Genomic DNA, 23,011 nt, shown 5'->3' with positions numbered 1-23,011 from the left:
CGCTGTGGAAGTGCTGTGATTTTATTTTCATTATTTTCAATAAAGATTTATTGGGTTCAGAAATTATTTTTCCCCTGGAAATTAAATAACAGTTGATGTGGATTTATATAGCTGTACATCCTTAAAAAAATATATAAATATAAGTCAAAATGATTCCCCTTAACATGGTATGTGAAATAAAACCTTATAATTCCATGCTACAAGTGCAGTTTTTACTCACTACTTGGCAGAAGAAAAGAAATATACAGAATAATTTAGAATGCGCTGAGAGTATTCATATAAAGCATACATATTAGTATAGAAGTATGTAGGTAGTAATTGTGGATTGTATAGAGGAAAAGGACAATAGCTCTGTCAAAATTAAGCTTGGATCCTGGGAGAAATGTGACCACAGTGCTTTGTGAAAAGGACCTCTGTTCTTTTAGGACAACTTGTCAAGAATGTTCATTAATACACCACCATAGTCTGTCTTCGACGAGTATTAGATCAATTAATTCCGTTGTTCAGACCCTGCCCGTGTCTGATACCCATCATCTTTAGCATAGTAGGCTACGTTTGCTTTTGGAGAGCCCTGCAGTTCAACTTTCGAATAAATGCCTCTTTAAAAAGTGTTGCATGCAATTCAGGAAGAAAATTAACTTATTCAGAGATGTGTAAGCTGTGAGCACAAATTGTCGTAAGACAATTTCAGTCTACAGCAGAGAGTGTAAAAGGGGGATCGGTCCTCCATAAGAAAGAGAACAGGGTTGGCGATGAAGGATCCGCCCTGCGTTGCGCCAACGTGATTTCGATGTTGCCGTTTTCTCATTTTTTCTCGTGCGTTACAGGCGTGCTGCAGACTGTTGGCACTGTGTGTGACTGTCGCGCTGCCATTCGGATATTTGAATTGGATTTTTAAGTCGGAAAATTTATAGGATATAGGCTCGGGTAAATAACAAATAAAACCACAGTCGACTGTTATTGTATAATTTAGTCATATTAGAAACTGCATTCTCAGTTTGGACCCAGAACTATGGCTAAATATCCAGCATGGTCTCTTCTGGCAATCTTTTCTCTCCTGACTGTGAAAGGTAAGCGTTTTTCACCTCTTTGTTAGGAACCGCGACAAGCCCACTTCTAATGCGGCGGGCTGTTTTCATGTCTCGGATTCTGGTTTTAAAAACGGACTGTACAGAGTAACGGTAACACAATTAAACGTTGCATACCGTTATAATTAATATATTATGGGAAGATACTGCCGCACCTTTTGAAAGGTTTATATGATGTGATACATTTTCTCATGGGCAAAGACAAAAGGTCTTGTGTTCAGATTTCTCAAGCCCAACATACTGTAGATGTTCACATATTTTAAAGCTACATAAATAATTGATTCTTTATGTACTGCACTCCCAAAAGGTTAATGATATAGTTTAAAGGTCAAAAAGGGTTAATGCACGTCGTGGAAACGCCTTTTGTTATCAGATGGGGGCATATAATGGTTGAACATTGAAGTTTCCCCAAAAATGCTGTAATCGTATTTGTGAATTACAATAGGCAGGTGGTGGCTGAAGGAAGTGAACTGTAATACTACAGATTGCTTCGCGTTATATGAAAAACAGGGTGCAGCCAGATGATTTCTGCAAATCTAAATCATTAATTCTACTTTCCAAATAAATCTAGGAAAATGCGCCTCAACAGTTTAAATATGTATCCATCCACTTTTCAGAAAAAGTATAGAATTGACATTATATATGCACATCTTGTGTTTGCAAATAGCAAATACACACACACACACAAACAGTTACAACTGTTCTTTCATATGTATTCACAACTAAGTCTGTTAAAATGCATTTTGATCCCTTTAATAATGACCAGTTTGCTACCAAAGTTTGAAAGGTTATTTACCAATTTGTTCTAACCTTGCTGAATCCTTGATCATCCTAAAACTTTTTGATATGCCAAACCTTTCGCTGGGAATTAATTTAACAAAGAATAGGCTTGACAATTCAAGAGATAACTAAGCAGAATGTGTTACATATAAGATATATAAGCAATACTATTAAAGTATGAACTCCTGAGGTTGAAAAACAACAAAGAAAATGGCTCCAATGTTTGTGAGAAAGAAAAAGTGTAATGTTTTCCCTTGGTCCTCTTGTAGCAACAAAAGATAAAACTTTAAGAACATAAAATCCACTTCATTGTTTAAGTAGATAATGCCATTAAGCTAACTTGAGAGGCACCAAAGATTTACCCAGATGTGCACAGATCACAGTATTATCAGGCATTAGCAGCTAAAAAAAGGTGCAGGATAGCAATTCACCTTATTCTTGTGTCTGTCCTAAAGTTCCTGATCTAACCAGTATTGATGAACAGCTTTCAAGCTCTGATTAAAAAAGAAAAAAGATAAAGGGAACTAAAAGAAGGTTAATCCTGTGAAGAATGTGCCAGGAAGTTAGAAACTCACAACTCCTCCCACTATGTCCTCCGCTCAGCTGGGGACAAGTTTATGGTTGTTAAATCAAGCTGACTAATGAACACTGCAAGCAGTCTGGACATATTACCATTTTAGTGTCATTTAAAACACATACAATAAATACATTTTTCTGTGCAATTCCGAGAAGCCATTTCTCTAAGCTTGTGCAAGAAAAACTAATTAACACGCCAGAAAAGTATGGTTTATTTTAAAATAATGGCTGTCACATTTCAATAAGATTTGGAGGACTTGTTTGAATAATGTTTTGTACTGTTTTCCATCACAACTCAGTACCCAGGTCTACTAATTCCTTCCAGACACTCAGTTATCCAGAGGACTTGCTATTGCGCCATGAGACAGAGATTACCATGCCAACTGAAACCCTCCTTTGCAGTGTGACAATATGGACAGTTATGTGAGCTGTAGGAATTAGGATTAGATTCTAGATCATGTGGTGTCTGACTGCGTTGAGTACCTGTGCTTCAGGTGGACATGCCATCTGCAAGCCCCCTTTGTCCAAATGTGAATAATAAACTACAATACTGCCTGTTTCAATTGGCTGCTTGATATGAACATTTGAATGGAACTCCTTGCCCTCAATATACAAGTTATAGATAGATACACCCTGTGTCACTCATTTCTCAGATTGGCTCAGTGATTATTATATGTAATTGGATAGAACAACATGGCAATGAATGTGGCACATTCCAAGTGGAGTATTTATGGATGTTTTGGGGTCGACACACCATGTGAATTTTGAAGTTGGGGATTCATATTATTTGTATCTAGCTACCCACAGTAGTATGGCACTTAACATTTTAGTTTGGGATATCAACAGTTCAATCTTATAGTTAGATAGCTATCTCTCTAAGAGTATAGGTACGTTTCTAGCTACTGTTAACTTGTTACTATGATAATCAGATTTGTGTGACTGATAGCTATGCTTAAATTCTAATAACATTTGTTCATCCACCATTTTCAGCTTTCTCTTATACAGTCACAAGGCTGTTCAATTTAAGTTAGCCAGGAACCAGTCACAAACTGTCTAATCAGTGAGGATATCCAAGCCCTTATCCAAGACATCATCTACAAAGGAGAGATTGCTAGGTTGATGCAGATTTAAAGAGCACTGTCAATTTTTAATAAATTTTGAAATGATAGAATAAAATTGACACTTTAAATGACCTGTTACTTAGCAAGTTACTTACTAAATACTTTCCAATTTACTTAAATTTAAAGGATTATTCAAAAAGATTTTTTGGAGTGAATACGCTTTTGTCCATAGACATCCGTTTAGAGCATGCCCTGTGTTAATCCCCTGATTTTGTCATCTGGATCATGGACTAAGATTGAACAAATGAGCAATTGAACAAATTAATGTAACCACCTAATAGGAAATAAAGTAAAATGTGCTAGTATGGTATTTTCTCTGTATTTAACAGAATGGAATTTTCAATTGTGACATTTCCTGAACATATTATTTCACTGTCTAACCACACTGAAAAGCAGCAGTCTTGCTTTCAGCAATCATGTGCCATATATTCTTCTCTGCATGCTGCTGCCAACCAGCCGACATAAACCACATAATCAGTGGGGGAGTTCAGCGGTGGGAATCAGCTTTCTTAATAGAGTGAGCAGCCAAGGCCAGTAGTCCAGTGAAATTCATAATTGCTCAGTTACTAGTGTAGTTATTACCATTGTTCTGTATGTGCAGAAGTACAGTTTTTTTTTTGTTGACTGTTTGAATTAACAAAACTAGGTTTAGTCTTTTAAGATTACATTATAAGGCCCCACAAATGGAGAGTAACACAACACGCAAACATGTAAATACTATATACACACAAACTGACATAGATACAGTATAGCTGCAGTATTTTCAAGTTGTTGCACATAATTATCTTTCATGGATTATTTGGTTCAAGTTACCATTCCCTCCTTGAAAACCATATTATATTTAATATGATTCTGTGCACAGCCCTGCATGACTGTGGGGTGGCAGAAGCATGACATATAGAGATGGTAAGAGTCATGTGACCAATAAGAAATCTGTGGCTGCTTTTTGCTGCCAGAGACTGTGGTTTTCTTCACAGCTCTTCAAATTGCAGTGTTGACCGGAATCAAGGCACAGAGCAGATATGCCCTAGATGAGAGAGGTTACAGGAAGGGGAAGTGTTATTTGGAATAGTAGCCAGGAATATTGGACTGTGCAAATGGAAGATGAGTTTAGGGCCTCCATCTGCTCTTCCCACAACTACTGACTAGCCATGCCAGCCTGCAAATACAGAGAGGAAGTGGCTTTTGAGAAACACGGGAACATTGTACACATTTTATTCAAGCTGCTCATGCAGCATTGCTGAAGAGAGTTGACAAGCACACACTCTCCTCCAAAGCATGTGATGTTGCCAGCTGCTTCTGTGTACACTGCTGCCCATGAGCCAAAGTTGCACAGACACGAGTTGGAAGCAGACACTTCATGTAAAGCTTTACCATGCAGATTGTGGGTGCCCAGTTGACCAGTGGGGGCTGCTAGAGAGCAATGAAATGTGGTCCCAGCCAATTTAACCCTCCCTGACTGATGGCCAATTATACACCCACCACAGTCGACACTGGCACGATTCTGATTCGATCCCGGATGGTGGGGTCTGTTCAGTTCCAGAACCAAATCATAATGAGGAGCAGCATTTCCCACAGGTCTCACATAGCCAACATAGCAATATTAGTAATGCTAATTCCTTTGAAGCTGTATGTACCATGACGTGGTTCCTCAACAGTTGTCAAAACCGGTATGACAATAACCAGTGCTACCACTCCATATCTTGCTCAGCTAAACATATTGACAGCACAAATGATTTCATTTTTAACAATTTGCACAGTGGGACATTGATCAGAGAACATAGATTATGGATTCATCATGAGCGATTGGAGGTAGAGTTGGGTGGGCTTAACCGAGTTAATTACCCCTCCAATGTTGGCCCTACCTTCCATCCACTAGGACCGTGCCTGAACAAGATAGGCCACCCAGCAGCCTTATCTGTTTATTTTTTATGGATCTTTCCATGCTTCTAATGACAAAGGGAACATTACATCATCACACACATTAATGGAAGATGTCTTTATCCAAAACCACTGAAATTTGCCGCTATGACAAATACAATATAAAACAAGTGCAAGAAAAAGACATTTCTTTAAAAAATTTTAAATGATACTCCATTTATGTCATTGCCATTTTTATCCAGTGAACAATTAAACGGCTTGTGAGGAAAGAGCACAAAGATTAATAGAGTGAAACAAAAGTCTAGTAAATATGAGACATTGAGGCTGTGTTCACATATCCAATTTAAATTGATTAATAATGAAAACAAAAATTGTACTCACCTATTTTGCTTGTTTAACAGTGCTCACTTTTTAACGTGTATTATGCAAGTCAGTGCAATTACATTGCTGTGGATAATAACAGATTCCATTTCTAATTGAATTTTAACTTGGTAAAATTAAAACTTCCAATTTGAACCAGCTAAAATACAATTCTGGATATCATGAATGCCTGTTTTATCTAGTAAAAATTCAATTCTCCATATCAAGAATTCCAATTATAACTACTTAAAATGTAATTTGTTATATCAAGAATTTAAATTTTAATTAGTTAAAATTCAGGTTCTGATATCAAAAATAAAAGGCCCCTTTAAAATAAATGGGGAAATTGCTTGAACTATAACTAGTTAAAATTTTATTGTTGATATCAAGTTATTACGGTTTAAAATTCAATTTCATTCATGATTTAAAAAAAATGTTGTGTACAAGCTTAAACGGCTTGCCATACAGATAGTCACTTAAAAACGTACGATATCAAGATTTGCATTGGGTATAATTGTGAGGATTTGGTTGTAAACCAGATTCATCAGTTAATCGACAGATCTGGTGGTGGCTTTCCACTGGTATGATGGATTTATAGTGTGTATTTACCAAATTCTGGATTCCATCTGTTGATGATTTTCTATTAATTTATTTTCTGTGAAGTTTTAGCTTTGTCCACTGCTGTTGTTTTGCAGTTTTGTCCAATGACTTTGATCTCACAGACGCCTTGGGTGCGCCTACGAATCCACGTAAGTAATATCCCCAAATCTAGTCAGTGTGGAGTGCCTCCCCATGTAACTTCTGCTAAGAAAAATGTGTATATTCAGTATGTATATTCAAAGTTCTCTTTTCTGCTATAGCGGCTCCCAAACCCGAACCTGAGCCAGCGGAAGTGACTGGAGGAGGTACACAATTACAGTCTTTCTTAATTTTGTCTGAAGATTCCATTTTTTATTTAACTTGAATTCTTTTGTGAAAAATTATATCATCCTGCCACAGATTCTAACCTTGATCAGGATGACAAACCCCCAACCAAACAACCGGAACAGGTCATCACTACCGCCACTGCCACCAAAGCACCCGTGAAAATCCAACCTAAGACTGCTAATCAGGAAGGTAACTATGCTAACCATTATATGATTGAGATTTTTTAGATCTATCCCCGAACATGACTCCCCAAAGTACCTCCAACTGATGGCCAATAGACCTTGTTAAGAATATTACTGTAAGTTCTTAAACAGAGAACATTCTGGATTCAATAGATGGGCATTTCAACTACCACTAACCACTAAACTTCTAAACCACCAAGAAATCTCTTGATGTGACCTGGTGCTAAACACTCTTGTAACAAACTGCATGATAATTTTAGATAACTTTCAGATGACACTGGTCTTTTGACCAAGGAGACTACAGTCTGTGCTGGGTCTAACATTTTTGATAGTTTGGCCTGTACAGCACTGGGATGAATTCAGTTGGAAAATATATTAAGGAGACAATTAAGTAGACATTAAGTAAAATTGTAGCCATGGGAGAACTTAAAGATAGACATGGAGTTTAGAGCAAGAATCTGGGGAGTATACTAAAAATATTTTGGGACCACAGCTTCCATTAGTATTTGTGAATTATTTAGTTTTTCCTCCCCAGTTTTTTGTTTAATTCCAATATGGAATGTGTAGTTATATTTATAGGAATAACTAGTCCTTGCAGTCTTATTTTCTGTCAATTTTTAGGGATCACCTACACGCACTGCTAGTAGCTGTGTCTTTTTACTCCACAATCCACCAGGTGAGCTGTGCAGTGTTTGTGTTAGAGGAGTGTGCTTCACGAGCATCTGGAAGATTGCAAGTGCCCAACTGAATCACTGGTGCTCAATGAGAGGAGAGCAGTCCTTCTTACTGGAACACTCTCTCCCTGTGCAATACTTCACCAAATTATGGGCTGAACTGTGGGATTTCTGGTCTAGCTCATCAATGGTATGGCCGGACTCAGTGCTACACTGAGGCGTGTTGCATACTGAAACAAACTCTTAACAGGACAGCCCAAAACCAACTCATCCCAGATTAAATATGAGCAAATGACCCATCCTCAAGACAAACAAATCCTCTCCAAAGAGTTGAGCATAGGTAGATCAATATAATCAGAAGAAACATGCATTTAGATTTAGAATAAAGAATAGGGGATCCTGTTATTTTCTAAACACAGTGATGATGTTCCTGTAAGGTTTATGTGATAGTCTATGATTTGAGGCCCACAATGAGAACTCCAGCCGTTGGGTTCAGCATTGTCCAACAACTAAACTCCTCTCCAGAGTGTTTAAAACTTGTTGATGAATTACCCATCCAATCTAACCAATTAGCACTTACTAACAGATCTGACCCAGAAAGATATCTTTGCGGCCACGGTCCGACCGGTCTTACTGCCCCGTTCCACAACCAGAGCGCCCAGAACCACACGCCCACCTCCCAGGCTCCAACCGGGTCTGTACTCTATTAGTTGTGACCCAATGTGGACCACATTTCTCATATTAGGGTTCTGCATATGACATGACAACCCTTACTATATCTCCATACAGCACTGGCTGTGATCCTGTAGACCCCCTTCAAAAATAGGATGAGTGTGCATTCAGGAGGAAGACATTCACTGCCCACCTTGCTGACCTTAGGAAGAAAGCTTATTATGGATTGGAAGAGAACTCACTAGTTAATTAGTTAACTTAGCTAAATGTTTAGTTAACTTCAGGATATTAAACACATGTTCAGTTGGATTCAGATCAGGTGAATGACTTGGCCAGGAAATAAGAGTTTTTAAATGTGAAAAACTTGGTTGCTTGCAATGGGTTTAGAGGCATTTGCTTGAAATTGAGCAGATAAGAAGCTTCTGTACACTTCAGAATTAATTCTGCTGCTGCTGTCCTCATCGATGAAAATAAATGAGGCAGTACCTGTGGCAGCCATACATGCCCAAACCATAACACCCTCACCACCATGTTTCACAGAGAGGGGTGCTTCAGATCTTGGGCAGTGAATCTGGGTCTCATCTGTCCATAAGACCTTTTTCCAGAACTCTGCAGGCTCTTTTAGGTATTCTTAGCAAACTGTAATGTGGCCATCCTGTTTAATGTTAACTAGTGGTTTGCATCTTGCAGTGTAGCCTCTGTAGTTCTGTTCATGAAGTCTTCTGCAGACAGTAGTCACTGCTACATTCATGCCTGCCTCCTGAAGTGTATTCCAGATCTGTCGGACTGTTTGGGTTTTTTTCATCATTATGGAGAGAATTACGTGGTCATAAACTGCACAGGTCTTTCTCAGCCTACCAGGTCCTTTGCATATGGACCTATGTATAAAAAATACTGTACAGAGCCAAATCAAGAAAAAATGTCTTTTCCCCAAACATGATGGGGCTCACTGCATGTTGAAGGACATTTCTGGCCAGGTTTGGCACTGCCACAGTCAGGATTAGATTCTGGGTTATTCCATCAAGCAGTACAGCTTGTGGTGGAGTCCCCACATGGGAAGCCCTGATTTTACCATATAATCTCTGAGATATCTCTGCCTCAAGCACGTTGCAAGCATGTTGTACAACATACGTTTGGCTGGTGACGTGCTTGCTACAGTTGTTATACTTCAGTTGCCATGATTTTGCTGATGGAAATGGCTCAGAACCCTCTGGCACAGAAATGAAGTACCAGTCAAACAATGACTTCCAGGGGCTGCTGGGTAGCTCATCCTGCTAAGGGACACTTCTAATGTATGGATGGACCCCACGGTCTGGTATCAGAACCGTGCCAGTGCTGACTTTGGCCGGCAGCCCTGCTGGGTGATTCACAACTGAGTCTAACCTTGCCCAGGGATGGGAGGGTTTCAGTTGGTAGGGATTGCAGCATCTCTTAGCACATCAGCGACCCTTGCAAGTTGCACGCTGAGAAGATTGCATGATTTACACAACTGCTAAAACTTTTTGAACCCATATGAATCTTGTGCTTTTTTCAATTACAAAATGGTACCTGATACATACCATGCCATAATGAACCACATCAAAAAATCAGTTCATCAGTCAGCAGTATAATAACTTGCATGTGACATATAGACATGCATGTGTGCTACTCAAACTGTGCATCAGTCACACTGGACTAATGATGACCATGATCACAAAGCAGATATTCCACTGGGAATAATGATAAAATAGGAAAAGTATGTGCATTGTAGGAGATGGTAAAGCTACAATATATAAATCCATGTCTGACGCTTGAAGCTCTAAGTTCGTAGTACGGAAAACTTTTAATTTTCAGTTTGTACATATACAATAGATTCTTCTGTCACATGCTGTCTCTTACATTTTCTAGAACAACTATAGGCCACTTCATGCACTCATCAGCATTCAATGATTGTGTATGCAAATTGTATAGACTATGGATTTAGATTAGTATGATGACAAGGATTTTGTGTTGGATTAGATATTAAGAGTAATAATAATATGAATTTGGGGCATTGTCTTAATTTAAATGAAAGACAAATCCAGTTTTGCAACATCATCAGTTATATTTTTTGGGAAAGTGGTCAGTATTTTCAGAATGTTGCAGTCCAGAAAGACTGCATTCAGGAGGACAGTGGAAGACATGCATCAACTTTACTGCTTTGCAGATGTTCTTTTTTCTGTTAGCAGAAGCAGAATACAGGAACAGAATACTAATAATGCATCCATAAGAAATACTAATACCCACCCATGCACAAATTCTGGCAAATTAAATATGGATAGAAAGGAGTTGAAATTAACCTAATGAAATAACAAATTGTTATTTACCTCCAGCCAAACCACAGTCTTACTTCAACAACACCAGACATGTCAGTTCTATGGGGCACCTATAGGCTGCCTCAGTTTTTTTTTTTTAGACAGTAAGTGTTTCACGTTAATGCAGAACCCTAATATGTTTACGCAGTGTTAGCTCACTGTGTGTCACTACCATCCTGTACAAACGACTCCTCCCATTGGTCACATTTGGTCTCTTGTCAACTCTCTGTATGTGTATGTGTTTACAGTTTCTTTGGGAATCACTCAAGCCAGGGGTGTCCAATTTTATCCAGAAAGGGACAATGTGGGTGCAGGTTTTTATTTCAGCCCAGGACTACGACACCTGATTCAACTAATTAACTGATGATTGTCTTCAATCAAAACAGTGATAAGTAGAATCAGGTGCCTTAGTGCTGGGTTACAACAAAAACCTGCACCCACACCGGCCCTTTTCGGATAAGATTGGACACCCCTGATGTAAGCCATACTGTGGGCTTTATAAAATACAAACAAGTAAACAGAAGGTAAGACCTTTCCATTAGGTTTAATGCTACATGTCCAATTTTTATTGGTATTTTATTGCCATTTTCATTTTTATCTTCAGAAATTGCACGATTTGTTCACCTCAGTGTGTTAGCTTAACTGCTCACAATGAGAAAAATTTGCCTGAGAACTGTAGACTGACTGGACTGAAAAATTTGGTGCATGGATACATTTTCTAAACATTAAATTATCAGAAATAGACAAGCCTCAGACAAGTGGAAATTCTAGACAGAATTGTACTGTCATATGGAATAAAGAGGTGATTCTTTGATCTCTCTGGAGAACAATTAATTGCCTGTTGAAGGTTTCCAACATAAAGAGACTGAATTCCTGAGACTGTCATGTTCTGTCACCTCAATGAGGTGTTGTGAGGGCACATTTTATGTTAACTTGAAAGTAAAGGCTGTTCGTAATTGCTGTGGCAACCATGGATGATGTGCTTAAAGAAACTGTGAAAATAGTTTCTCTGGTGAATCACTTTTGTCTGTCTATCCATGCGTCTGGAAAACACAAACTGTCCATGTGTGGTAACGTTAAACATAGTGTAATGCAAACATACAGTATTCATATTAATCACAAGTATCCCAGAGTCTTTAAACCAGTGGTGTGACCAAAATCAAGTAAACAGATGTCAGCACTGAACAAGGCATAGTTTGCAAGGATGTTTTAAATGGGCCTAACACTACTAATAACATAAGTTACTTTTTTTTCATTTGCAAAGCAAGTACCAAGCTGTTCTGTCATTGGCCCAGATTTTACCCTACTGTTCCAGCATTTAGCATTTGAAAATCTCAGTTTTTGATACAGACTAAAGGAATACTGTACTGTAGGTCTTGATTGTATGTCATGACAAGCCACTGCCTTAAAGAACACATGTTTGCATGTAAGAAATATTGTCATATTGTGGAATTTTCTATATTGACCAGAAATGCACAACTGTCACAGATGTGCATTAATTTACAAGTCCAGGTTTACAGTTGTAGCATTATCATTGTGTAAGATTATAAAAAGAAAAAACAGAATTTTCTGGATGGATTTGTCTAATCTTTCTTAAATCCTTCACAGCACCTGATGACTTTGATCTAAGTGATGCTCTGGATCCAAAAAATGATATTGGAGGAAAGGACAAAAACAGCAAAGGAGGTTAGTAGGGGAAGGAGGGTGGTTGCTGGAGCCTTATCATAGATAATGGCATGGTTGAATATTCTTTGACAAATCAGAAAATGGGGTGTCCAGCCCACTGCTTATAGCTGAATATGATAGCTGTGTTTTACAGGTTGGCCATAATCTCTGCCTGGGTCATGTGCCACCTGCTGGTGTAGGTTATTAACAACATGCTATGAGAAGAATAGTGGACCCAATCAAAAACAGTCACAGGTGCATCATCCTCTGATAGTTCATCATCACATACGAAGAAAAAAAAACATAGCAGAAAAAGCTAGATAACCATTTGTTTACATTAAGTCATAAGAATAATTATTTTCAGTCTCCATTGTGAACTATGCAGACTCACTGTAATTAGGCTAATTATTTCATATTACTCATAAGTAAAAAAATGTGTGTTTTTGCCACGAAAGGCAATGTAAACAATATCCTACATACTGGAAAGTCTCGAGATGTACTCTGTTACTAATTGCCACTAATCAAAAGCTCTTCTAAGAAGTAGATGCGTAATATGAATCAACCTAAGTTCATGTGCATTCAGAGTTGACAAACATAATTAAGCATTCCATGGTGCAGGTTCATAGAGGTAACATTTTACATTTGGATTACTTTCTGATTTTTTTTTTTTTATGAGATAAAGAAACAAATGGATCCTTTTCTGCTGGAAAGTGTAACGTTCAGCAACATTTCCAAATTTCACCTGTTCAGTAACTCGTGAAGAATGCAGGTATTTTCCTACAGTGGATCGGGCCTATTAGCTCAGATGTTCAGTTTCCCTGTCCCAGCCATGGCACTGTAGAGACCTTAGTACTCCTCACTGCTGCCTGACATGTAGCAGAGGCATGCCCCCAGTTGAACATGGGCTGTGGTGAGATCGACGGTGGGGCGGTTTATGGCATGTCATGTACTTGTCAGATAAAGGCTTTGGAAGCGGGGGCAGGGGCGACGGGAGACCAAACAACAGAGGAGGCAACAGTGGTAAGAACCCCTGCCTGACTGCGCCTTGCTGGTGGCTGGCCCTGGAGCCCGGACTCCTCAGACTTATCTTATATTCTCACTTTGTCTCTTCTCCTGCTGGAAAACAATCCACCTGTGTATCCTCCCACCCCAAAACTTTCACCATTAACAAGACCTAACATGGAGTCCTGCATACAAAACCTGGACGGGACCTTCTTCTGCTCACACCTTACTAAGAGCATCCAGCCTGGTCTTTCCCTCTGCTTTTTTTCTCATCACTGCATCCCATGTGATGCCTATAATGTTGTGAGTCAGCACAAGGATTGTTAGGGAGAGGGAGGGACATATAAAACAAGCTAAACCCATACCTCTCACCTCACAAACTAATGCCCAAACTAATGTCCTCAGTCTATTTTTATTTAACAGACGCATGGGGAATGGAAATTAAGCTCCCATTGGGTCTTGTGGCTAATTCACTCTCTTCCTGGCACAAAGGAGGCCCCAGTCTCCTCCCTCCTCCGCCGCAGTTTCTCTCTGTCCTCTTGCCTGGATCTCCTGAGGGTAATAGATAACACACGTGTCACACATGTCAAAAAGAGATGGCTGACCATCTCTATTTCTTTTTCAGATGGGAAGTTCTCAGATGACGATCTCTTTGACACAGGGAAAGATAATGGCTACAGTCCTGACAAGGGCAAAGGTAACCAGACCTGATTTTTGCACGCACATGTATTATGTTCGTATGAGGGGTTCTGGTGATTTTGGTAGATACATGCAGGCGTGCTTGCAGCATTGTCCCAAAACTAGAGAATACCAAATAAATGCAATTGGAATGATCTGACTTTAAAATTAAATTCAATACTGGGGCATTAACATGTATGTGTCATCTAACGAGACAATTTTAATGAGTGTGTAGCGCCAGTTCTCATGGCAACCTGATAGTGTTTCATTCACTCCCTGAAGGAGAACGGGAGGGAGGAACAAGCCCGCAGGACAACAATAACTATGGTAAGCATGATGGCTGTATTTTTGGTTTTGTTATATTGTAATACATTTGGACTAAAATAGCTTTTGAAATTAATGAAGAAGATAAATATTAAATGTTTCATGCACCATATTAATTGTGTAATGTCTGACTGGGAGGGGACCTCACACCAGATCAAATTATACAGTGAGGACTAATGAAGGGAAGAAAATAATTGAAGAACGCTTCCTTTTTGCTCTACAAATAGACTGGCACAGACCGACATTGTATCTGGTATAAAAACCTGAAGAAGAGTTAAGCAGTTATTTTGTCTGAAGGCCTGTCTATTTTTCCCATGATGTTTGTCAGAGCCGGCATGTCTGCGTTTGACCCCTGACCTGTCTTTCTCTCTGCCAGACACCATGGCAGAAACAGGCACCATTGCTGGCATTGTCAGTGCCGTGGCCATGGCACTGGTGGGTGCCGTCAGCAGCTACATCTCCTACCAGAAGAAGAAACTGTGCTTCAGCATACAGCGTAAGAAACTATCCACTCATATACAAGATCTATGATGATAGAGAACATTAAGACATACTGAATACTAAATAGAGTATGTCGCTGAACAGAATCTCACAATATATTGCACGACACAGAGGCATTGGCCCACCAGTGGCGTCATCCATTTTTGCATGTAAAGATAAGGCAATAGATGTAGTTGCGACTAAATCAAAGGTTTCCCTTGATTATACCCTAGAAAGAGGGGGGTTGATTAGTTATGCTCATCCCACTGATACCACATTACTGTATTTTTGTTATGATATGACTGGCTTTAGACTGATTAGCACCCTCATCAGTATAAAACCATCTTAAAGGAGAGTCTTCAGGAAAGAAAAATGCATACTTGGAAACAGTGACCGACTGACAGGGGCCCTCAATAAATATTACAACATAGGATTTTCTGGGGTGGTGGGGCAGCACTGTTGTTTTTGCCTCCAGTTTTTCATTTTGTCTTGGTCTTAGTCTTTTAACTGAAATTAATTATTTTAGTTTCAGTCACATTTTAGTCACACTTTATTAATTTTAGTCAAGACAAAAATGAATAAAATCATGTTTGTTAGTTGATGAAAAGAACAACGTAGTATTTCAGTCAAACTTAAAGTAAATGCCGTGACTACAAAATACTTTGTAACTTACTGACAAAAAATCTGTTGCGACAGTGCACATCTCTTTTACACAAGTGAACTCTGCTTCACATGTGCATACAGCCATGTCCAGCTGCAGTGTGAATGACATGGTCACAAAGCAGTTTTACTATTACTTTACTGTTTACTGAGATTAATGATTTAAAAAAAGTTTTATTCAAAAACTCATAGATCCTTTGTTGATAAAACTCCATGTAAACAATTATGAATTATTAGACCCATTTCACAATTTTGAAAATATAGAAGGCTTACAGTTGGCTTCTTTCGTACTAGTAGCCTATTGTGCTTTCAGTATATAGTCTTGGTTTTAGGATTTTATTTGGCTTTGGAGTCTGTTATTGGCATTTGTCAGCATAAGGAGTTGTGCTAATAAAAGTCACGCAAGCCATTAAGATGCTGAGAAATAGCCTATAGGTTGAGAAAAAAATAAGACATAGGCCAAACCTTAGGCTAACCAAAATCAACTGTTTGGAACATTGTGAAGAAAGACAGCAGTAGTACTTACTTGTCACTTCTATCACCACTGCAGTGAACTAAAAAAAGTCGACAAACTACGTTTTCTGTGAGAAATGTATAGTCAAGCTCACGCGCATACACTTCTGGCGACATTCTCCATTTTGACCTCCCTAAGCCCCTATCATTAAGAAGAGAGCACCGGTGAACTGTAGAATTTAGCGAACATGGCTAATTAATCCAAACCGGATTTAGCTAATTTAGCAAGCTTCCATATTTTGTGCTGGTGATGCTTAGCTAACTATTAATGGAAAATATTTAGAACTGAAAAAGGCTAGCTAACAGGGTTATACTCCATGCTATACTGACTATTCAGAACTTCCTTGTATTAGCTATGGTGCTACCGGAACAGCTAACCCTGAACATGCATGGTAACTGGCCAAAGCGTGTGTCGTGTAGCTAGTTTACCACTTACCGTTGCATAAATGTCGGGGTGTCGAAGCCTCAGATGCCTCTTCAAATTGGTTGTATGTTTACTCTTGAGGATGTAAGTTCTTCTTCGCCACATGTCCTATCTGGTCTTCCGACTTTTACGATGCAATGTGTCACATTCATGGTTTCATTATATTTAAAATGCTGCCATGCTTGTCGTCTTTTTCTTCCCGAAGAAGCAACGAAGGACGTAATTAGCTAACGTTAATGCTAACGTTTTCAAGTGAAGACGAACATTCAAGTTCAAATGTCATGAGGAATTAAGCCAATGACAGGCATGTATTGACCAATTGATTTCTATAATGCGTGCTTACAACGGGATCAACACATATTAAACATTTTTTATATAGAAGTTCCATCGGTGAAATATATCAGCACACTCATGCATACATTAGCCTATTATATATATTTTTTTATCATATGCGTCTTTTTTTCGTTTGATCATAATTTTTGTCAAATACAATGTGAAACGAATTACTCACAGACAGTCATCATTCCAAAAAGGGATTTTGTGTAGTTATAGTCTTTATCAACGTGATTAAAAATTTTTTTTAAAAAACTGGGAATTGACATAAAATTGAATCATAATTTGAGTTGATGAAAACAACACTGCTGATGTGAGATCTGTTCATTGGGGCCCAAAATCCTTGGTGGCGCTCTTGCTTGGAAACACCATTTTTCTTACATTTGACTCACTATGAACTGCAAATGGTGGATGACTGCCTCTACAGTGCTGCAGCTATAGTGTCCTCACCAACAGGGTGGCTCAGTCACATCAACAAATGAGTAGGCTACTTGTGGCCATAACTAATTTAGGAGTGTAAACTGCGGGATATTTTAGGCAAGCGGAGCGTAACCTCTAGAAATGCTGTCTTAAAACACTTTCCCAGCATCTCAAAGTTCGTGACCTAGGTTTTAGAGTGGAGAAATAGGCCTCTTGCACTGTAACCCTCCATTCTGTTCCTCTCGCCCTTGTCTTTCCCAACACAGAGGGTCTGAATGCGGAAGTCACCAAGGGAGAGAATCCAGAGGCTGTTGTGTCCCAGGAGCCACAAGGTAATGGCCTTTCTCCACTGTCTGCAATGTGAAGGGCTGTGTTCCATCACTCAGTAACACTGACTTAAGATCATTAATTTTGTAATATCATTGTTGCTGAGGAGAGTAGGGAATGAAGGAAAAGAGAGGGTTTGCTAAGCCAATCATGTGAATCAGTATTTCTTACTTAGTTATCACAGCGTGCAGTGTTTTCCTACATTAGTTATTGAGATCATGCTGGGAGCTTGCTTCAAGCCGGGGGGATTTGCAGAAAATGTACTTACATTGAATTTGAACTGTGTCTTTAAAATCAGTGATATCTCTAAACAAGCAAGAAAATTGAAGTAATGGTAGTAATTTCAGTTAACAGGTAGCTGAACAGAGGTTGGCTCTCTTCCTGTTCAGCTACATACAAGAATGGTTCTTATTTCTGTTCTAGTTATTATGAGTTTGGATTTACTACTGTGACTGTTTTTACATTTTGGTCTCTTGTTTTATGAAGAGCTCATAAGCTTAAAGAGAAATTTCAGGAGATCCAGAAAACAATTAATAGCAGCATTTGAAAAATGACTTTATTGTAAATACTGCTTGTTTAAACAAAAAATCTTGCTTCTTCTTCCGAATATAATATTTTAATGAGAACCCAAGGGATAAGGAAATAGTGTTACAATGTTGTTTTGTGGGTAAAGACTATAGCTTTGTTACCTGATAAAACCAATGAAGTTAGACATTTGGGGTTATTTTTCCTCTTTGCCTTTTTGCACATAAATTCCCAGTGAAGAGGGAATTAAAAATTTGGGATAATTTCCATACTAAATACTCTACTGTAAACAAAATGTTGTCTCAATGCTTTTCCCATTCATCATATTATACTACATTACAGTCACTTAGCAGACACTTTTATCCAGACAGACATACAGAAGTGGACAACATCAGTGTAACCCAGGAATATAAAAATATGGTATCACCACGAAGGCAGAAGGCCCATTAATAATCAATAATTTTAATGCTTACCTAACAAACAACATTTGTATTTTAACTAAGTACTCTTCACTTAGAAAAATGTTGAGGGCCTGATTTTCAACAAGGTGTTTAAGGCAGATGTTAATTTGAAATGCCTTTTTGACAGTACCCAGTTTCTTTGTGTCCATACCATATTTCGTAATGTTACGTTGGAATGGGAGCTTTACTGTCTTTGGAAGTCAGTGAAGTATGATATAGAATTTTGAACTCAGTAGCATGTGCTCTATTGTGCTGGAAAATTGGCTGTTGAACCAGATGAACCAGACTCTCCAAATCCAGTCACTGCAACCAACTAACAGCACTCATACCTTGTCATGACAAATCTCATTAAGATTGCATGTGGGCTAAGTAGTAAAGTAAACTGCATGACTGCCTTCCTTTGAGACAGTTTAGCACAGTTTTACATTTTATGTTTTATGTAACTCATATGTTCAAACTAATGTGAGTTTAAGAGAAATTAAATGGCTTCTTGTTCAATAAAGTGTTTCTCACAGCACACACAATAATACACAAAAACATCTCTACCGTTGGGAGCAGGGTAAATATTTTGCAATTAACTTGCTCATATTAAGGGTGACTGAGTATCTGTTATACCTATTAATTAATTCGACAAATATAGGCATTGTTGCCAGGGACCTGATTTTTCTTTTAGCAAAGTGTAATCAAATGTATGCTTAGCTTATATATTTTCTGTTGCCCACATTTGCCATCTAGTACTAGAGGGTATTTTGTGTGAATATAAAGAAAACAGCTATTACTTCACACTCTCATCATACCCTTATCTGGTGTTTTATGCATGCATTACTGCTTTGACTCTGGCACTTTTGCTGGGTTCCCGTCTACCTGCATCAATGATGAACAACTACGCTCTGGGCTATGCTTTTTTCTTCTATGAAAAGAAAAATTGGGCTCTGGTATATTTCTTTTGTATGCAGTTTGCTGCCTCTTGGTACAGAGGGGTTGTTTGGTTAATTTGTTGTTCCGGTGTTAATGGTGTTTATTATATTTCAAAATACATTTGATGATAACTGTCACTATGTTCTCTCCATCTTAGCCCAGCAGACCCTCCTGCAGTCCCCTAATGCAGAAACCCCGAACAACGAAAACACTCTCTAAGCCCCCAACCCCCAACCTCCCCTTCCACCCCCTCAACCCCCCCCCCCCCCAATGAAGAGGGCAGGATACCATTGCATCGTCCCACAGGGCAGACGTCGGCACCCCCACCCCTTTGCACTACAAAGCACACCGTGAAGACCCAGCTGCCCTACCCCATAATGAACTGTGCACATCAACATATTTGACTGTTTAACAAAAATAATAGACTTGTTTACAATTTCAGAAGGACGTGCCAGAATGAAGGTTGTAATTTATTCTGCTTTGGGTTGGGAAGTTATGTATCTTTCCTGTGGGTGCTGTGGGATGTGTCCAGATCCTCCCGTTTTCCCAAATTTCCCCCCATTTTGGTGTGATAATCAAACAGGGTCTGTAGAGGCTGATTGTTAATTGCAGTACCCAGCGGATTGACACTCATGAGGGCAGGGCTCTGAGCATCATTTCCATGTGCAGTTATACTACAAGCGGGAGCTTTGGTTTATGTGACTGCTCATGGAATTGCAGTTAGGGTGGAGTTCGAGTTCAAGCCCTCTCCAAATTCCAGCTCATCCATCCTTTGGTAAACATATTTCCCCCCTACAAATCGAGTCCCAAGTGTTCAGGCTCTTTTATTTAGCTTAGCATGAGGATAGCTCAGGGCTCCTTGGTAAGTTGGGCCGGTTTTACTTGCATTTAATTGGGCTACTTCTGCAGTTTTATTTGGAATTCCATTAGCCTGCAAGGATGATTCTTTTTTTCTTGAAAGGCATTGTGATTGGTATGCTTAGCCTTTCTGGTGTTTTAAGTTTGGAAAGGAACAGAAAAACATGATGACATACAAATAAACTTCTCAGCCACACATGTGGAAATAACCATCCAATATACGTCTGAAAACATGACTGTAATGGGATACTAATATTGACTAATATGATGTTGGTGTGTATATTACTTTTATTGGAATACCAGTACTAGAATTCCAATGTTAAGAAGGGAATTTGAATTGAATGTGTAGCTGAAGTCTAGGTAAATATGTCACAGGGATATGAAGTATCTGTAGACATACTTAATAGCTCTTAGTGTTAGTTTAGCCTTGTTCTTCGCTTGTAACCTCTCATGCAACCAGACTAATATGAGATTGTAAGTTGCTTTATAGCAAGCGGGCTGTTTAATGTTTTCGGGATTGATGCTTGTACATTGCTGCTTGAGTATGTTTGTGTTTATACATGAATAGCTTTGTGAACCTGTACCCTATACTCGCTTGTGTATGTATGCAGTTGTGTCGTTCCCCTCTTTATTGCTGAATATGCGTGTTCGTAATAGTGTCAGTCCTCGCCATTTTGCTAGCTTCAGTGTTGGTGTTGTTGTATACGTTCCAAGTGATTTTTTTTAGATGGATAACTTTGAACCTGGCTTTATTTAGCTTGTTGTAGCATTTGATTTCGCCCGAACCATGATCCCTTTGAGCCATCTCAGCGCTTTGCTTCCTACACGACTCCAGGCGGCCATCGATTAGCATTAACACTGCTGTTACTACAGTGCCACTGTCGGTGCCTCTTTTCTGCGTTTCTTTACTGTCATGCTGGGAACGGCACTAAGGGGGAGCCGGTTGAAATGTGAATTCACCACTTTTACCGAATGTACTCATTTTTATCCACTATTTTCCCGCAGTCATAGGAAGGATTTGATGCTGCTCACTACAAAACATTTAACACCAAAGATGTAGCACCGAGGGATCGTTTTTGCATCTTTGTGTGTGTTGCTTTGTGTCCGTTGAATGTTTTACTGGTACTAGAACTAATTAAGATGTAGCCTCTAAACTACCGCGAGACAATTGTATGTGAAGTTGTTTTGGCATTGCAAAAAAGAAACCGTAACCCTTGAAGTACAGCTTTAAGTGTAAGTTTACTGAAGTATAATTATATTTTTCAGTTAAGACCAGTGGTTCTCAAATTTTTTACTAATATCCCAGAGTAGGCCTACCCGAGGTAAATTGAATAATGGTAGATTTTAGGTTATTTATGCCTTTTCATATTGATTATTTTATTCCTTTCAGCATGTTGTTCACATTTACTATTAAAATATAAATAAATATTATAGAACTATTAACACATTTTTGGAATAACAAAAACAAAAATTGGTTTAAAATGTGTAAGTCAAACGTAGATAGGCCTACCACATTTCAAGCGCTCTGCTAGAGGCACACATAACTGGTTTATCTGATGAGGGACACATTCAAAAAGAAAGGTTTGCGAATCACTGGCTTTGACCATGGCTTTTTCCCATATCTGTACGAAAAGTCAAAGTTACACTGTATGACCCGTTATCTGGAGAAGGTGCTTCTGAAATGTCTCATCTGTTGAATGCTTCTACATCTTAGCCACCCAGTCACCTGAACCTACATGGGAAATGGTTTGCTGTGTGGAATTGAAGTCATCTTTTACTGAGGTTAAATGCACAGTTGAAAATTACTGGCTGTATTCATCTGCACAAGGAAATTTTGTATGAGTGAAATTTGTCAAGAGTGTTGAAGGGGAATTTTTGTAGGTGTGTATAGTGGCGAGCGGAATATAGATGTAGAGAGTAAGGGTGTTGTGTGTTTTTACTAGTGATTGGATGCAGAGGGAACAGGTTTGTACAAAGTCTGCACCTTTCCTCCTTCAGTTGTAAATTCCCATTTATGACTGTCGCAGAGGTCTGAGAGTGTCTGTTAAGTTGACAAACCTGAAGTTGCACTTGACGGTTGGTTTATCCTGAGCACCAGGATTTCACCGAGGACCAAATGGAAACTGGCGTACCAGCAGATGATTGGCTGTTGTAAAATCTGTATGGTTAAGGGTTTTCTTATATAGAGTACTAAGATGCATTGGGGGTAGAAACTTTGCTGTTGGGGATTTTCTCTCACTGTGTGGGTTGCTGCTGAAGCTTGATCTGTAACCGAGGGGAGTGAGGACCTGAAGGACGGAGTATGCCCTGGCTGCATGCTCCATACACCCGGATCCATATTCGCACTTAAGTAAGCTGACACCTCACTACTGTCGCACAAAATCAGTTTCTGAATCTGTACTTCCACTTAGGTTCACTGCATTCACCTGAATACCACAGTTCTATATAAGGCTGTCGCTTTATTGCTTGAGAGTTTTTCTACTGTTGCCTTTATTAAAACTGTTTGCAAATCCCCAAACTGGAATCCCTCACAGCTGCTCCTATCAGTGCCTGAAAACCCAAGTGTGGACTTCCTCACAAGAGCAAACGTGCACCTCAGATCCGAATTCTCCCTCGGATGATTTCAAAAATCAGGAACGTGGAGTTTGAGAGGGCTGATAGTGTGCAAATAGTGTCTTACTACACTGCACTGACTAACTGCTTGCTGTTCCTGATGGTCTGAATGTCTGTAACAATCATGCTACTGTAACTCACTGGCATTGTATCGAGGAGAACAGTGAATACAATTAAACTTAATAAAATGGAAAAAAAAAAAGAATTCTGGTGAAC

At 39.0% G+C, this 23,011-nt stretch overlaps 2 protein-coding genes across 5 annotated transcripts in view; one reads left to right on the top strand and one right to left on the bottom strand.

The window, feature by feature from the left end:
* The window catches only part of hmgb3a (high mobility group box 3a), a 34,439-nt gene extending 17,866 nt beyond the window's left edge, over positions 1–16,573 (bottom strand). The window contains exon 1 of the mRNA XM_064328467.1: positions 16,353–16,573. The gene's annotated coding sequence lies outside the window, so the exon portion shown is untranslated. The remainder of the gene's footprint in view (positions 1–16,352) is intronic.
* cd99l2 (CD99 molecule-like 2) lies at positions 571–23,000 on the top strand. Of its 4 annotated transcripts, XM_064328462.1 has the most exons (12): positions 571–1,070; positions 6,502–6,555; positions 6,667–6,711; positions 6,806–6,922; positions 8,176–8,283; positions 12,203–12,280; positions 13,217–13,279; positions 13,887–13,958; positions 14,222–14,266; positions 14,640–14,759; positions 17,360–17,425; positions 19,482–23,000. In XM_064328462.1, exons 1-12 carry the CDS (start codon positions 1,013–1,015, stop codon positions 19,541–19,543), a joined length of 888 nt encoding a protein of 295 aa, XP_064184532.1. In that variant the 5' UTR covers positions 571–1,012; the 3' UTR covers positions 19,544–23,000. The 4 variants fall into 4 exon arrangements, with proteins under 4 accessions (XP_064184532.1, XP_064184533.1, XP_064184534.1 ...); XM_064328463.1 differs by lacking the exon at positions 13,217–13,279 and having other exon boundaries at positions 578–1,070; XM_064328464.1 differs by lacking the exon at positions 8,176–8,283 and having other exon boundaries at positions 584–1,070.
* The last annotated feature ends 11 nt before the right edge of the window (positions 23,001–23,011 follow it).

The sequence above is a fragment of the Anguilla rostrata genome, chromosome 3, assembly GCF_018555375.3.
Source record: "Anguilla rostrata isolate EN2019 chromosome 3, ASM1855537v3, whole genome shotgun sequence".
NCBI lineage: Eukaryota > Metazoa > Chordata > Actinopteri > Anguilliformes > Anguillidae > Anguilla > Anguilla rostrata.
The sequence above is the reverse complement of the archived record's forward strand: the minus strand, read 5'-3'. Positions and strand labels throughout refer to the sequence as shown.